The following is a 16,433-nucleotide window of genomic DNA, read 5'->3' as shown; positions in this document are numbered from 1 at the left end:
GTCTCATTGGCAATAATACCACATCGTCTTTTTTATATGACCTCTAGTGCTCCGATATATATCCAATAGACCACTTTCGAGTTATGTCCTTCATCGGGAAAGTTCGTCAATTGTGTACGCCTTTGTGATGTCATTTACCAAACAGAGGGGATTGCATGTATCCCTGCTCTATTAAAGTTAATCAACCGTCTTTGTGTTCGTCATTATGCAGGATTAACTAGAAATGATATTTTTTATGTAAGTACTCAATCACAATTCCCAAATGACAACAGTGCTGATCATCAATTATAAGAATTTAATTTGCCGTGCAATATAGCATTATCATTTTCAACCAATCGCTCAACATAGGGACGCCCCTAAACACCTGAATGATGTTCACTAACACCAAAGTTTTTGACGGAAATGCAACAAACTCGAAAGTCTATTATAGCTACATTAGACTTGGTTGTGGCAAAAAAGAACGGTATAATTATACTCATGGTCATCTGTGATACAAAAACGGTCAAACAATAATTTGTAATGTTATACTATCAATCAAATGACTTGAATATTACCATTGAGAACCCTGGGGTCAACTATTTCCGTGTGAACAGAACCCCCTTAATGAAAGAAATGATGAAAGAGAAACATGGAAAACTATTCTACCTGATATATATGTTCTGTATATTCATTTAAAAATGCATGAAATAGGAAAACTGAAATTGAAGCCATTTGAGGGGGTTCGGCGTGCTCTTAAACATGGAAAACTGACAAAACTTTCTATTGTAAGTCAGGAAGGCCTAAAAAAAGGCCAATCACGTTATCCCAACCCCGAATATGTTGTTCCCTTCCATCCAAATTTACATATTGTACAATAATGCCACATATATTGCCATGTGCATTTAGATTTTGATGGTGAGGGACAATTCAAAACTATACGAGAAAGAAATTTCCCAACGTGAATTTTTCTATTGTAAATAACAAAATAGAAGCCTAGGTTCAGGACTATAATCCGAGGCCTCCTGGTTGGCGGTTCTAAACGTGTTTCCTAATATTTTACCTCAAATTGACAACAAAACATATTGTACGGATGAATTGGATTTTAACAAAATTTCTTTCGTTAGGTTTACGGATATGGAAAGGATTGAGAACCATACACATCCTATTAATAGCTCTCCCAAGATTACATATTCAGGGTCTATATAATACATGATTTACGGTTTATTTAAATAGAAAAACTACAGTGTATAAATGAATGCTACTTATGAGAGCACACACACACACACACACACACACACACACACACACATAGGTGTTTACGATCAATATTTATGTTATATTAAAGTGCTTAAGTAATTTATCATCAGATACTCAGGTACATAAGGACATGAAAATATCAACAACATTTATAAGTAATATATAAATCAATACGGTTTTAAAGAGTCAATATGCACATTTAGTAAAATAAATGATATAATATTGGAATTAAAAGGAAAAAAGTGCAAATAACAAATATATTTTTTATACAATACGATGAGTGTCACTGATAAATTTTTGAACAAATAAAAACGGACATGCGGGTTGTCGCCAACAGGTTGATCACAGTTTTAACAAATAGTAACAGCTGATAAAGATTATACGGATGAACATTCATAACGTATAATTCCTTGAATACGACATTTAAATCTTAACACATTGATATGTCATTGTTTCATATGTGGACTTTGTGCAGACTGTGGTGGCGACGCAAATCTTAAAATTTGGGCAGAATGTCTAAGCCTGATAGACAGACACTTGAGCAAATGTCAGAGGAAATTATTGTGAATGGTTCAGACTTTCTGGTAATAAGGACATTGTAATGATAAATTGTGGACAATCTCTTTTCTAGTTTTTCATCGAAGGAAAGATAATAGTTTGTCTTTACGCTTTTTTGATAACATATTGTCATCTTTTATTTTGTTAGTATAACTATAGTAGAAGTTAAATATGTTATTATGCTATGGTCAGTTACATCATATACGTCAATAAAATAAAATAATTCTCTTTTAAAATGAGGCATTGAAAACCCGAGGTTTAAAGATGATCCTTATCGTTCTATTATTAGAGGAACCTCATCGCCGTTAAAGGTGTAATGGTCGCCATCTCGAATCAAACGACCGATACAATGTGTCTGTGTATCAACTCAGCAGCGACATGTTTTTGCGGTCTAAGATCTTTATATATCAGAATTTGTACCGACAGTGTCCTATTCCTGACTGAAACACAGTTTGAACACACCCGGTCTCTTGCGATTCCCTCAATTGTTGTTTTGGTTTTTTTTTCTTAATCGATTCAAGAGATATGAAATAAATAATCTGCTGTTTTCTTAACACGATTTATGTGCTTTTACTTACGAACTATATGATTCACATATGGAAGGTTACAAAAGGAAACATCACGAGGCATTTACTCTATCATCAAAAATCAATACAACAGGAAAAACGCATGCATTATAAAAAGATATATCACAAACAAATTAAACGAACAAAACAAATTAAAAAATGTTTAACTATACAAAAAATGACATATGTCATGATATGAAATTATAATTAAATATCTTCAGTAAAGACTAACGATTGCATCTAGTTAAGTGGGAATTAAAATTACACTTTAAGCACTTCCTAAGACAATTATAGATTTTTAAGGACTTCCGAAGTAAACGATAAAATTATATTTTAAGTTTTCAAAGAAAAAAATATTTTGAAATTTTAAGAACTCTTCAAGTACAATATAAAAGCACATGTTGTGAACTTCCTTTAACTGATCTTTGCTCATCATAACGTCAGTGAAGTGACAGGAATCCGTTGTGAAAGAGAACTGGAGAAAATCAATATTTTCTAATTTATATCAGGTGAGTTCTTGTTTATCATATTGATTGACCTTTCTTTTACGTAAAAGTTCAGGACATAATATACAATATCCCAGTACTTGTTCATATATAAGTATAGACAGAGGGGGAACAATAGTTAAAAATTGCGCAGAATCTCGAAGCCTGATAGACATACTCTCTGAACCGGTAACAGATAAATTAATTATGTTTAACTTTAATCTTCATAATATTAAAGCCATTTAGAGACTAATGTAATGATGGCTTTGACTTTTGTTAAAACGATAAAATGTTACTGTGAACTACAAAATAAATTCCAATTTAAAGAATTAAAATAAGACAATCAATGTTATCTCATATATTTTTACACTGTCTCCTCATAATAAAATTAGTCTAACGTTCTAAATTTAATGGTAGCAACATAAGTAAAGAAAACATATGTCTGGTCTTGTTTGGGGAAAATAAAAAACAACGAAACTTGATAATTTTCTTATATATTTGTATTTCATGTTTTTTGTATTTTTCTTTTGTATTTGTAGCATCCAGTAATGCATAAAATATTTGTAGTCTTCCTTATCTGCACAGCCAAGTATGCATTAACTATACGTATTCAAAATTTACCATGTTTTACTGATGAATCACAAAAGGATTTGGAAGATGCAAGAAAAGAACTTACAACACTAGACAATAACCTTGAAAAGACTGTGGAGATACTGGCGGATGAGTTTCAGAAAACTCTCAATATCATGAAAAACCAATTGGTGGCAATGAAAACCAACGTTAGTAAAATAGTTAAAAATGTGGAAAGTGACCTTATTGTTATCAAGAAAGACTTGAAAGGTAAGTTGTAGGTAAAGACATTTTAAACAACACACACATATATATTAAACACCAGCACCACTTTCACATGTCATTATAATGATTGGTTTTAACTGATATGATATCAGTTGAAGCAACATAAAGAGTACCTCTGTTAAACTAACTTACGCCATGGTTTTCAAAACATGTGATATACGTGTTTATATGTATATTTAAAAAGATGAGACTTAATCAATCTGACAGTCCGATGACCCGAGGAAATGATTGAGGTGTATAAATGTAAGGTACTGTTTTTTTTCATTTACATATTGGTAACACCATGGATATACCATCGGCTTTCTCCTTTAAGGGAACGACCATTTCCCTTCAAAGGGGGTTATGGTTTTTTCCTAAAAAAATATTCTGATCCCCAATTTGATAAAAAAAGATATTGTGGTCATGCATATGACAAAAAAAATATTCTGAATCCAGATTTTCTATATAAAAAAATTATTTGATTGATAGCGTCCAAAAACTAAAAAAAAATTCTGACTCAGACAAAAAACCATACCCCCCCTCCCCCCAGAAGTTAAATGGTTGCCCCCTAAAAACACATGAACTTTTTTTATACATAACATCTTCGGGTAGATTTCACTGTATAACGAAGAAGAAACTTCGACGAAAATCTTTATTAAGATCATTTAAGGAGTTTGTTGTGTGCTTTCGAAAACAATGCACATTAAATGTCAATGTGAAGTGCCAAAATGTACACGACAATTATAAAGTAATCTCAAGTTTTATTTGCGGTTTATACATTATCTGGCTTATATATTACATATACATATGTAGAAGGTCAGTGGACGAAGTATCAAGGCCATTGTTATTACTTTTCTCCAAAGGGTGCCCCCTGGTATGAAGCCGAGGTAAATATTGATAATTAAGGTTTTAAACATATTTGGGTGGTATGATGAATTAACATAAGCCGTTTACCGAACGTTAATAGTTACAACTGCAATAATTCAATTTCTTATTTATAATACTAAAATGCATTATTATTTTTTTTCCGTTGTCGCTTCCTAACTTATATAAGTAGACAATGTATGCATAGGTAAATGGTAATGTAAATGCAACACCAATAAACGAAAAAGGCATGATGTAATTATTGAATCGAAAACTTCTAATTATTTGCTTCACAACATAGGAGAGAGGACTCATCATAACCTTAACTTGATATTACATTTTCTTGATTTCAAACTTGTTGCAGATCTTTGAATTTCCTTATGAAAATGTACCTCCGCATGAGATGAAATGTATTTATGTTAAAATAAATTCTGACAACCCTCCGCCTCCATCCCACATACTATCCAATATTCAATTCTTGCAAAAATGACTATGAAAGCATTACATTAGACTAAAATTATTTGATAAAAATATCATATATTAAATGCTCTATAACATTAAGACAATGACTTGTTTCAATGAACTTTGTAATTGTATGATAACTAAAAAAATATTAACAATACAAAATAAGAACGTAATTAGTACCTGGGATACTATGAAAGTTCAATTGACAGACGTATTATACCATATCTTACAGCGACTTTGCAGGGATTTTGGTGGATATCTTGTAAAGATTGATAACTCAACTGAGAATGAATGGTTACATTCAAATAGACCAAATAGTAAGTCTTTTATCGGCCATAACTCACTTCCTTGTCCTTAACAAATCGAAATTTCAGACATTTCTATTGTCGATCTTTTAAATTGCAAATTTTAGTTGATTAAAAATAGACCTCATTCGTACACAAGTCTTTAATATTTAAACTCTATTTCTATGTCTGCACAATATGTCAGCGAAATGGTGCTTTGAATGTAATACGAATGAATAAATTAAATGTAGCATATTCATCTATGAGACAACAACCCAATGATACAACAACCAAATCACATCTAGGGCTCAACATGTGGTTTTCAACAATCCGCAAGTATCTAAACAATATATCATAATCTCGTTGTATATATTTACTTTCATTTAAATCACCCGATGTAATAATCAAAATGACAACGTTTCATTTTTTTTAAATCTATTTAAAAAACGGTCTTTTATTTGTTTTTTAGAAGGTAGCGGATACTGGATAGGTCTAACGGACTTAATTGAGGGTGAATGGCGATGGAGTGTAGACCAGTCACTTGCTACCTTTAAAACTTGGTATAGTGGTTATGGTTCCAAGGGACATGCTTCTAATTGCGTTTCTTTCGATGGCAGCACAAGTACATGGTTTGACACTAGCTGCAAAACCGGCTATCGCTATATCTGTGAGAGAAACTTTTGTAAGTACTTCAACATTTATCCATATTTTGTTTCCTTCTTTGATTTTTTTATAATTTCTGTACTATTTTAATCATCCATTCATTTTAATGCAAGAAACGGGATATAAATTTTACAATTTTCAAAAGGATAGCTTGACACAATATAGCATCATAAAATAGTCTGTCAAAGCTAACATATTTCAATTTTGTTCAAATGATACAATGCTACTGTGAACTACAAAATGAATTCCAAGAAGACCTGGAAGATACAATGATTGTTGCCTGTGATAGTTCACAATTACTTCCACAAAAACCTCAGTATAATTAACTTTATGATTACTGTCCATATTGTGTAGCAATGAAATACAAACATTGAAAATAAGTAAGATTTATTTCCGTTAAGGTTTCTCCACTTTCCTATGAAATAAACAATTCTCTGATTTCGTTCTGGTAATTTGAAAAAAATTTACACCTTTAAAATTTAATTTTGGTCTGAATATTATTATTTTCATAAGTTCCGTCATTTGGTTTTCTGTATGCTTGATACATGATATCGTATTGATTATAAGCTTTCCATATAAAATCCCTTGGGCTTGGTGTTTTTTCATAACGGAGGCAATTCCCAAAAAGAATCCACAAACTAATTTGTATACGCCTGTCTTAGATTGAACGTTATATGGAACATCTTATACATGTAGTCCGTCCGTCCATTTATTATGCCGTCCGTATGTCAAAATTCCCGACGGTAACTTAAATGTGCTTTAACTAATTCTCATGAAATTTTAACACGTAAACAAATTTTTGTTAATAATGAGTTAAGGGACTTTACTGATGGAAAATTGGATATTGTTTTACATATTGTGCACTAACTCCAGTATGCTATAATATATTTTCACTTATAACATGAAATGCATGCACATACAGTTGTTGTAAGTTATGTTTGCGTTCCGTGACATGCACTATGGTTTATCATTTGTAAGAAAAAATGATGTTCTTTCGATAAATTTTATGTTGCCAAATTATCGTTTATTGGTTGATATATATATATATATACATATATTTCATATTAAATTCTCTTCAGGTTATTGAACAGATTTGGTCTGATGTCCGAGGACAGATGTATAAGTTGCTGCTCAAAGATGAATTGTTTAATTTGAACTTCAAATAAAGAATATAGATTAAAGATGCGTTTGCTGTTATTATCGTGGACGAGTGTAGAAAATACCATATAGTAAAACCTAAGCATAATTTTTGTAAATTTGCCCATCATTTTCGATAACATATTCAATTTAACTTCCTCTGGAATAAGCGTGTCTGTCGTTTGCGTGTGTTAGCTTTAAATCCATTTTGATTTCGAAATAACATTGTAGGGGTCAAATCATCAATCCGTATGGATTTTCAATAAGATTTTTTTAGTATAACAACTTACATCGAAAAAGTTAAATTTCATACCGTTCCAGCTGTTTGGTCTTATAAGGAGGCACATCTTCTCCGTCAAGACAACGAAGAGATTTCTTACCTGTTGATCTATTAAATATCTTAACTATTGTATATTGTATATATTCTAGCAAGTATGGCCTTTAGAGGCATTATGTGAGCTATTTCTGGCATTTGAAATCCATCGCGAACACGCGTTGGTACTATTTGGGTGAATATAGTATATGTGGGAGTAAGGCTAATGTTACACCAACACAACATACATCAAGGGGTAAATATTTGATGAACAGCGATAGACCAGTGTTTTATTTTCTAAATAGGTCAAGCTCTAGATTGCAGCGAGTGTAAAATTGATTGAAATGTACAATCAACCACAAACGACACCAAATTCCAAAATATGAATTACAGCACATTAAGATATAACAAGACACCACAAACAATGTTCCTGGCACACACGGCAACGCAGTCCCGTTTTATCTATATCAGTGTAATAAAATAGCGTAATACAATAACTTGAAATGAAATTAGTACAGAAAAAAACACTTCTATGATACTAAAATTAATTTGGCCACGATCACGCTATACTGAAAACATGTACACTTTAGATTTATATCTTACAGATATCAGTCCTCTCTGTTGTCCAAAATCATCAATATTTTTATTCCCGTTTTTTTATTTCTTATAAATTAGTCCTCGCATCTAAAACTTCAGGGTTGCATCCGGAATGTTTGGTTATTTACAATAGTAGAAGTAACTACAATCAACGCGTTTAGCACACTAAACCTAACCTAAACAGTCTATACAAAAAACAATAAAATGAAATATTCATGAATGTTTTCTCCATCTCATTCACAATCCAGAAAAAAAACAACACAAGTAAAAAAATATATGTCAAAGCGATTAAAATGTATGGAAATTAAAAATCACACAATTACTAAGATATATTGCCGAATCTATTATATAATTTACCGAAACTATGTGAAATGGACTTCAATTTGTCAATTGCTTCATTCAGGGGTTCATGTTCTCATTCCCAATTCTTTGTGTTTTTGAATTCATGAATAGGATTGGCTAAGTAAGAAGATATGTGTGAAAACGGGTAACCTTCCGCCCAAACAATGAGTTGTGTAACCCAAACCTTTCGTTTTTTTTTATCACTGAAGTGAAGCAAAATATATAAAATCATAATTATCAATGGAAGTACAAACTCATAAAATCACTAAGATCTGTTTGCTCAATTTTATAATAAAGGGTCTTTAAATTCGCTAAAACGATAAAAGTTGCAGTCATCCCTTTGAAAGCAACCCCAATTGTGTACTCTCTTTTTTATGAATTGCGATATTACCCAATTGGATTTATCTTGTAACGAGTAACAAGACGAATTCCACTAGTGGAGCTAAAACTAGCACCTTAGTTGAACTCCGATTGCTCAATATTTAGTTTTCTGTGTAGTGTTTTCTTGTTGTTTTTTGTTTTCTGTTTTTGGAAATTTGTGTTGTCTGTTTTATTGGCCCTTTTTTTATTTCATATTACCCCTTGGCATCTAAAAACACTTTTCAAATTCATAAAAAAAAGCAATCGCTAAAAAAATGTTTGTCATCTTGTGTTTGAGGAAAAAATATTAACAATGTCGTAAGCAATACATATTAAAAGTTAATTTAAAGACATAACCTAAAATATTTTAATAGCATTGATTATTGAACTTTGATACATGGAATACTTCTTGTCAAATATATATTTTCTAATATAAGCGTATTACAGGTATATGCTGGGGTCACACTTATTAATTGTCTTATGAAACGGCATATCGTGCTTGAATCGAGTGCGAGGGACCATGGATTTGATCTCCGGTCTGATCAAACCAAACTACTTTAAAGTTTTGTTTTGCTGTTTCTCTTCTATGCACACGGCATTTAGGAGTAATAACAAGACTGATCAGATCGGATTCAAATAATTTCTCCTAGTAGTTTGACATGTCTGTGTATGGAGTATTACATTGTCAACTAGCAACATTAAAACCCTGCAGCCTGTTGGTTTGGTACAAAGCAGAGTAAATATTCATGTCGCAATAATATCGACCACTGATAAGCCTATAATATTTACCACTTCATATAAAACACCAACCCATCATTATCATTTCTATTTAAAACATAGTGCATTAAAGGAAATATGTTTCATCACACGGAGACGATAAAACATTGCTCTTATTTATCATAAAACATGCGACTTCAGTTTTTCATATATGTATACAATACGCTGTCCTTTCATTTCATTTCTGATCATCAGACTTTATTTACATCTTCAATGCTAAAATTTACATCTTCAGAAAAACAGTTTACATCTACAATGGTGATGTTAACATATTCAGTGCTAGACTTTCTCGTTTCAACGTTCATGCAGCGCTAGACTTTGAAAATGTAACTCTATATCTGTATGAGACTAACAGGTCCCCATATATTGGCATACTGTTTTAACTAAATTAAGTGAAAAATACCATAATTAAAAATCAGAGTTATTACATAATGTGGTAATTTTATAACACCTGTTTTGTGTTTGTTATTCATTGGTGTTACTAGACAACAGTTTTTGACACTTATCCTCCTTAAAATTATAAAATAATACATTTTAAATTTCTTAAGAATCACCTTATCATATTTCTTTTTAGTTTGTTAAGTAACTACATATTTTTGTAGATATTTATGGTCATTTTTTTAATTAGAAAGGATTTTTCTCTGTCCAAGATTCGTTATGTGTTGAAATTTGAAAGATCCAGTATATTCAGTATTAATTGCCTTATATGGGAAATTTGATGCACTAACTTATGCTAATATTTCATCCGGTGTTACACAAATTCTAGATTGCATTGTATTAACTCTGCTTTAAAAAATAATTACATGTACTCAGTCCAATATTTCATAAATGAACAGTTAAAACCATTTTTTAAGATTACATTTTTGTTTGCCAACAAAATTGCAAATAAGCTGTTCTTGAAGACTTTAAAATGGTAAATTTGGCTAAATTCCAAGATTAGATCATTTCAAAAACTGCTTATGCATAGTGCTTTTTTTGTTTTTGTCTTTTTTAAATTGATGTTTAAAACATAGATTTTATTATTTTTATATGTTTGTTAAAAATATAAAGATTCTTCTTTCAACAAAATATAATTTTTTTAATGATTTGGTACTGAAAATGACACAAGATAGATAGTTAAAGACTGGGCAACATGATTTGATATTAACCAGGACCGACAGCTACTTACACATTTTGCGTTACCATATGGTAATAGTTAAACAATTTGGGACTAAAAGAGGAATAACCGTGCTTATGTTGAAAGATTCAATTATTGTTTTTAACCATATTAGGATTTAATCAAATTGAGAAAGAAGATGCACTTTTTATCTGCAAGCAAAGTGAAACTTTACCCGACCACCTATAACTTGGTTAAACTAAACACAAACAAACATGGTTTTGAATTCTTACCTTTTATTATCATTTAAATATATTTATTCAATCATATAAAAACAAAGAAGAAAAATATTGTTATATGAAAAGATATAGGAAATATGAGCATTGGTTCCTGACTGTGAGCATTGTTTACCTCAACTTTTATATATCATAATTCCGATCCATGTCACAGGTCAATTTTACTCACATCAATTCATGTGAGTTTTATGTTAATCTCATGGGAAACTTTAAAATAAATTAATTTGAATAGCATCAAAATTTTTAATTTAATACAAATCATGTAATACACATTTTTGTTTGTAAAGTTCACATGAAAGTCACATGAAAATCTGCATGTTCGTGTTATGTATAAGCTGGTTTGAGGTGAATCTCACGTGAAATTTTTCGCGTGAATTTCATGTGAAAATCACGTGAGCAAATGTTGCCTGTGGTGTTGTTATTTAATGTGTGTCTGGAATTAAGTACTACCGTTTATGTTTCTTTTTTTAATGTTCAAGTATTGAAACTATAAAGAACTATCTTTGAATTATTACGTTCTTGTTCAATTAAATGGGACTATGTTTCTAAAATATAGAAATAATAAACTAAAATGAAAAACCTTCCATGTTTGTTACAACTATTCAAAAGCCAATGTAAATGATGACTAAAATATCATAATCAATAACATAAATAAATATAAAAGTGTATTTTTTTTTGTGATCATCCGTTTAATAACTAAATTGTTTCCTCTATACTTCTTTTAAGTTAGCATCCATCAGTCACGTGCAGACCATGTCCTATAATCTTGAATAGGTGTAAATAGTCTGCCTACATCTATGTGTCTAGACAACGATTGGGCAACCGTTGAAAAAGACGCGAAATTTGCAATATATAAGCTGTAAGTAATCAATATTCACCTCAGCGATACAGGCACTGAAAATACCATTTCATAAGATAAACACATTTTCATTAGATTTGCATGTACAGATATAAAGATCAGTATATCATTCAGGCGCACATATAAATTTTGAATTGATACTGAGTGATGTAAGCATTGTAAAGATATAAATAGTTTTGTTCTAATATTCAAAGACGATTTTAAAACATTATGTAAATATTTTCTGAAGAACATGTGGCAGACAAAATGGAATAAGGACAAAAATAGAGAATTTTCTAAAATTTGCCAAAAAATTAATTAATGAGACGGAGTTCCTTCAGACACTTATCAAAAGCAAGAAGCCAGATCATTTAATTTCACGTTCAGATATATTGATGATGCTTTTTTTTCCATTAGCAATCCAAACTTTTCTGATTTGGATCAATAAATATATCCTCTGGAACAAGAAATTAAAGAAACAACAGACAGGGCTTCCTCTGCTTCGTTTTTTAAACTATGCCTCGAAAGTGATATAAGGGGTAATCTCAGTACCAGAATTTATGTCAAATAAAGGCAACAGTAGTATGCCGCTGTTCGAAAGTCATAAATCGATTGAGACAAAAACAAATCCGGGTTACAAACTAAAACCGAGGGAAACACATCAACTATAAGAGGAAAACAACGAAACAACAGAAACACTGAAGTGAACAAAAAACAAACGACAATGCAACACACACAGAAACGAACTATAAGATAACAACTGCCATTTTCCTGACTTGGTACAGGACATTTTAAGAAAAAAATGGTGGGTTGAACCTGGTTTTGTGGCTAGCAAAACCTCGCACTTTTATGGCAATGTTAAATATAACACTAAATTGACACCATTACATGACAGGAATACAGTACAAATAAATGCAAGAACTTTCAGGACAGAGAAATACACAAATAAACAATACAGTAGTACATTTTGACATGCTAACCACAGAATAAAAACGAACACGTAAAACAACATAGGACAGCACACAAAACAGCACAACAGAACCACGAACTGTCTTTCACACGACTGGGTCAACGCCACAAAAGTGACGTCACAGGTAAATTTGAAAAAAAAATTTGATACTGTTCAAGATCAGGTTTGTAACTATGTTATTTGATGTATTTTATAAAAATTACAAGAATATTAATATAGAATTGTGTTATTAATTAGATAAATAATTGTATTATCTAGCTATGTCGGTATTATTTCTAAATCAAACTGAAAAACAAATAAATAGTGTACATATAGTTGCTTTAAACTAAAATCTTAGAAATGAACTGGGTGATTAATTATCTTTACTTTTACATACGAATAGAAAATAAAAAAAAGGAGGAAGAATTACAACTACAAACGATAAGACATTTAACAATATCCGATCAGAATTAAAAATACAACATCATAACAAAATACATGAATGTTGGATAACAAATACCGTGACACGTCTTATAGTAATGCGAATTCACACTCAGCAAAACAGTCTTATTCGGGAATAGGTCATGTTCGGTACTTAAAAGACCAGTCGACGTAAATGGTAAAACACAATCTAAGACGTGGTAAAAATGTCCTTAGTTAGTTTAGACACAGAAATATCGTACGGATCAACCAATTCGTGATGGTGTCCATGAAATTTACGGAGTGTCATTTTTAATCTTTCCTACTCATAACTTTGTTGGAGCAGTTTTTGCGTAATGAGCACACTCCTGTATATGAAGTTCGTATAGTGTGAACCGAGACTATTTGATTTTGAAGTTATAAATTTCACCTACCTTAGCAGCAATATACCAAATTCACCTGCATAAAGGATATATATTTGCCAACTCATTCAATATTTAAGAGCTTGCAGCTGATACTCTGACTTTATAAAACGTTACCAGTGCCAGAGCAGAAGGTTGATGAACCAGGGCTATGTCAAGGAACGTCTCGTTCTTTTTCTAGAAGAGTTAATCGGAAGATACCAAGACCTTGTTGATAAATATTCCGTACCAACTTCACAAATAATAAACGATGGTCTTGAAGTATAGATTATAGGTAATGACGTTGTTTATCATCTTAATAACGTGTTATAGTGTTCTTTTTAATTGTCTATGTATAGTTTTAACCTAGTTATGGTGCTATGGTCATTTATGTATTCTTGTCTTTCATTTTTGCTTATGTACTTTATCTATAGTGTCTTTATGCCTTTTCATTTTTATGTTTTAATATGATTATTTGTTTTTAGAGTGATTCAGATTGTAAATCAATGTTGACTGCTATCCCCCAATTTTTGACATTTTTACCTGCTATATCTGTTTGTTTTGCTCACACATTGTTGACTATCATACATATGAGAGGTTTAGCTAGCTATAAAACCAGGTTTAATCAACCATTTTATATATAAGGAAATGCGTGTACCAAGTCAGGAATATGACAGTTGTTTTTCATTCGTTTGCTGTGTTTGAACTTTTTTGTTTGTTTTAAGATGCACCCTTTCAATTAGTAATTCTTATCATTACCTCAATCTAATTCACAACCGCACAGTTACACCATTTTACTAAATTAGTCCAACTGACTACATATGAAAAGATTATGTAAACGACCGAGTCTTAAAAATTCTTAAAGAATCTTAGTAGCCTATTACTACATTAAATTGGTTTTTTTTCTATTAAAATTGCCTGTTCTTATTTTAACTTTACCTAAAATATCCAGTTTTGTTCATTAAAGAAAAATTGATAATTGCATGACAGTCTTCTCCTTGAAAAAAAAACCCACGCTCTTTGCTTTATCCACATTAACTTTTAGCCTCCATACATCGGTGTAATCTAAAAAAAAAAAAAGAAAAATCTGGATTCGACCATCATTGTCAGTGAGGGTAGTCGTGGTCAATATTCAGCAACACGACAATCTACACCGAACAAGCGGTTACAACTCAAACGTTCTCCTGTTATTTTCTTTGAATTTTAGAAACAACATTTGTTTGCAAAGCCCAAAGTGGGTGAAAATATAGGTGATACATTTATTTATCTATTGAACTTATACAATAATTTTTGACTTTTTGTTTTAGATAATTACCATCCAGCTACCAGGAAGAAATATCTAATCTCCATCTTCATTTTTTTTTGTACTGGCTACTTTTACCACTTGTATCAAATCACTTCTTTGTTCATATAAATATATATAATATATAAATATAATTAATATATAGTAAGCTTCTATTCAGCATTCAATTACAGTATACACAATAATCAATTAAAGTATACACAACAATCAATTACAGTATACACTAAAATCATTGACAGTATACAAATAATCAATGACAGTATACACAACAATCAATCGTAACTACAATACCCTCCCTTTTCACGAATGTGACTTACCGAATTAGACTATTTACCGGATTTGTAATAACATAAGCAACACGACGGGTGCCACATGTGGAGCAGGATCTGCTTACCCTTCCGGAGCATCTGAGATCACCCCCAGTTTTTGGTGGGGTTAGTGTTGCTTAGTCTTTGGTTTTCTATGTTGTGTCATCTGTACTATTATTTGTCTGTTTGTCTTTTTATTTTTGGCCATGGCGTTGTCTATGAGTTTGACTGTCCCTCTGGTATCTTTCGTCCCTCTTCAATGACAGTATACACAACAATCAATTACAGTAAACACTACAATCATTGACAGTATACACAATAATCAATTACAGTATACACAATAATTAATTACAGTATACACAATAATCAATTATAGTATACACATCTCAACAGTCTGTTTTATTTACGCATATTGTTACAACACAGTAAGGACTAAATTCACAACAACTTCAGAACACTTGTGAAATAACGCGTAACACTAATTTTTTTTCAAATGAGTTATAAGTAAGGCGCAGGTTCCACACCAAGAAAGCCGCCTACCCTTAATTTTTGTTTTTTCGATTTTTATATTTCACTTTTAAAACGATCACGACATTATCAAGTCAGAGCCGCTGTCAGTCCGGTCCTTCTTTTTTACATATACAATATTTTTTATCTTATTTGTTTCTTTTTTATATTCTTATTCAATGTATTAAATGCTATAATCTTCCTTGATACCAAATTCAAATCAATTTCAATCATTAAAAAAAAGTTATCAACATTTGTACATCGATCAGGACATAGTCTAGGCAAAGTCGAACTTGGTCATGTAAGATTTAAAGAATCTTTGTCCTTTTTGTATACCTTTTGATATTATCAATGTTAAATGGATGAACAATCTACAAAAATTAATTTCCTGCCAAATTTTTAATGGCTTATATCTCAAAAACAACAACATCATCTTTTTTTGCCTTTTTAGTTCTGTTATTTATATATCATCAATTTATAATATTTTTTTTAAAAAGTAGCGAACATTCTTAAATCCAATGAGATTTAAGATGAGAAATAAAATATTTATAATCCATAAATCCTTTTGCACTGTGCGTACACACGTAAGGAAAGTCTCTCTTATAACAACGTCTGTGCTTCCTCAAACTTAATCTTGTTTGAAAAGCTTTGAGACAAATATCACACTCGAACGCAGCTTGAAGTGCATGTTTTCTACAATGTTTCTTAAAATCATAGTGTTTTTCGAATGTCTTCTTACACTCTATACAATTATACCATTTTTTTTATGGGAATGGATAGGCATATGCGCCTCAAGCTATTCCTGTCGATTGAACTTTGCACTGCACTTCTTAC

General features: G+C 31.2%; 1 protein-coding gene across 1 annotated transcript; it reads left to right on the top strand.

The window, feature by feature from the left end:
* Positions 1-2,722: 2,722 nt before the first annotated feature.
* On the top strand, positions 2,723-7,138 carry LOC127732133 (perlucin-like protein). Its single transcript, XM_052241209.1, has 6 exons — positions 2,723-2,869; positions 3,385-3,685; positions 4,493-4,566; positions 5,241-5,325; positions 5,762-5,974; positions 7,035-7,138. The coding sequence occupies exons 2-6, from the start codon at positions 3,394-3,396 to the stop codon at positions 7,040-7,042; spliced, it is 672 nt and encodes a 223-aa protein (XP_052097169.1). The 5' UTR covers positions 2,723-2,869; positions 3,385-3,393; the 3' UTR covers positions 7,043-7,138.
* Positions 7,139-16,433: the final 9,295 nt, after the last annotated feature.

The sequence above is a fragment of the Mytilus californianus genome, unplaced genomic scaffold (assembly GCF_021869535.1).
Source record: "Mytilus californianus isolate M0D057914Y unplaced genomic scaffold, xbMytCali1.0.p SCAF_22, whole genome shotgun sequence".
In the NCBI taxonomy this organism is placed as follows: Eukaryota; Metazoa; Mollusca; class Bivalvia; order Mytilida; family Mytilidae; genus Mytilus; species Mytilus californianus.
The sequence above is the reverse complement of the archived record's forward strand: the minus strand, read 5'-3'. Positions and strand labels throughout refer to the sequence as shown.

Coding starts and splice junctions, on each gene's coding strand:
- LOC127732133 (XM_052241209.1), top strand. CDS start 3,394: ATGCATAAAATATTTGTAGTCTTCCTTATCTGCACAGCCAAGTATGCA. Junction 4,567..5,240: donor CCCCCTGGTATGAAGCCGAG/GTAAATATTGAT, acceptor CATATCTTACAG/CGACTTTGCAGGGATTTTGG. Junction 5,326..5,761: donor ACATTCAAATAGACCAAATA/GTAAGTCTTTTA, acceptor TTTGTTTTTTAG/AAGGTAGCGGATACTGGATA.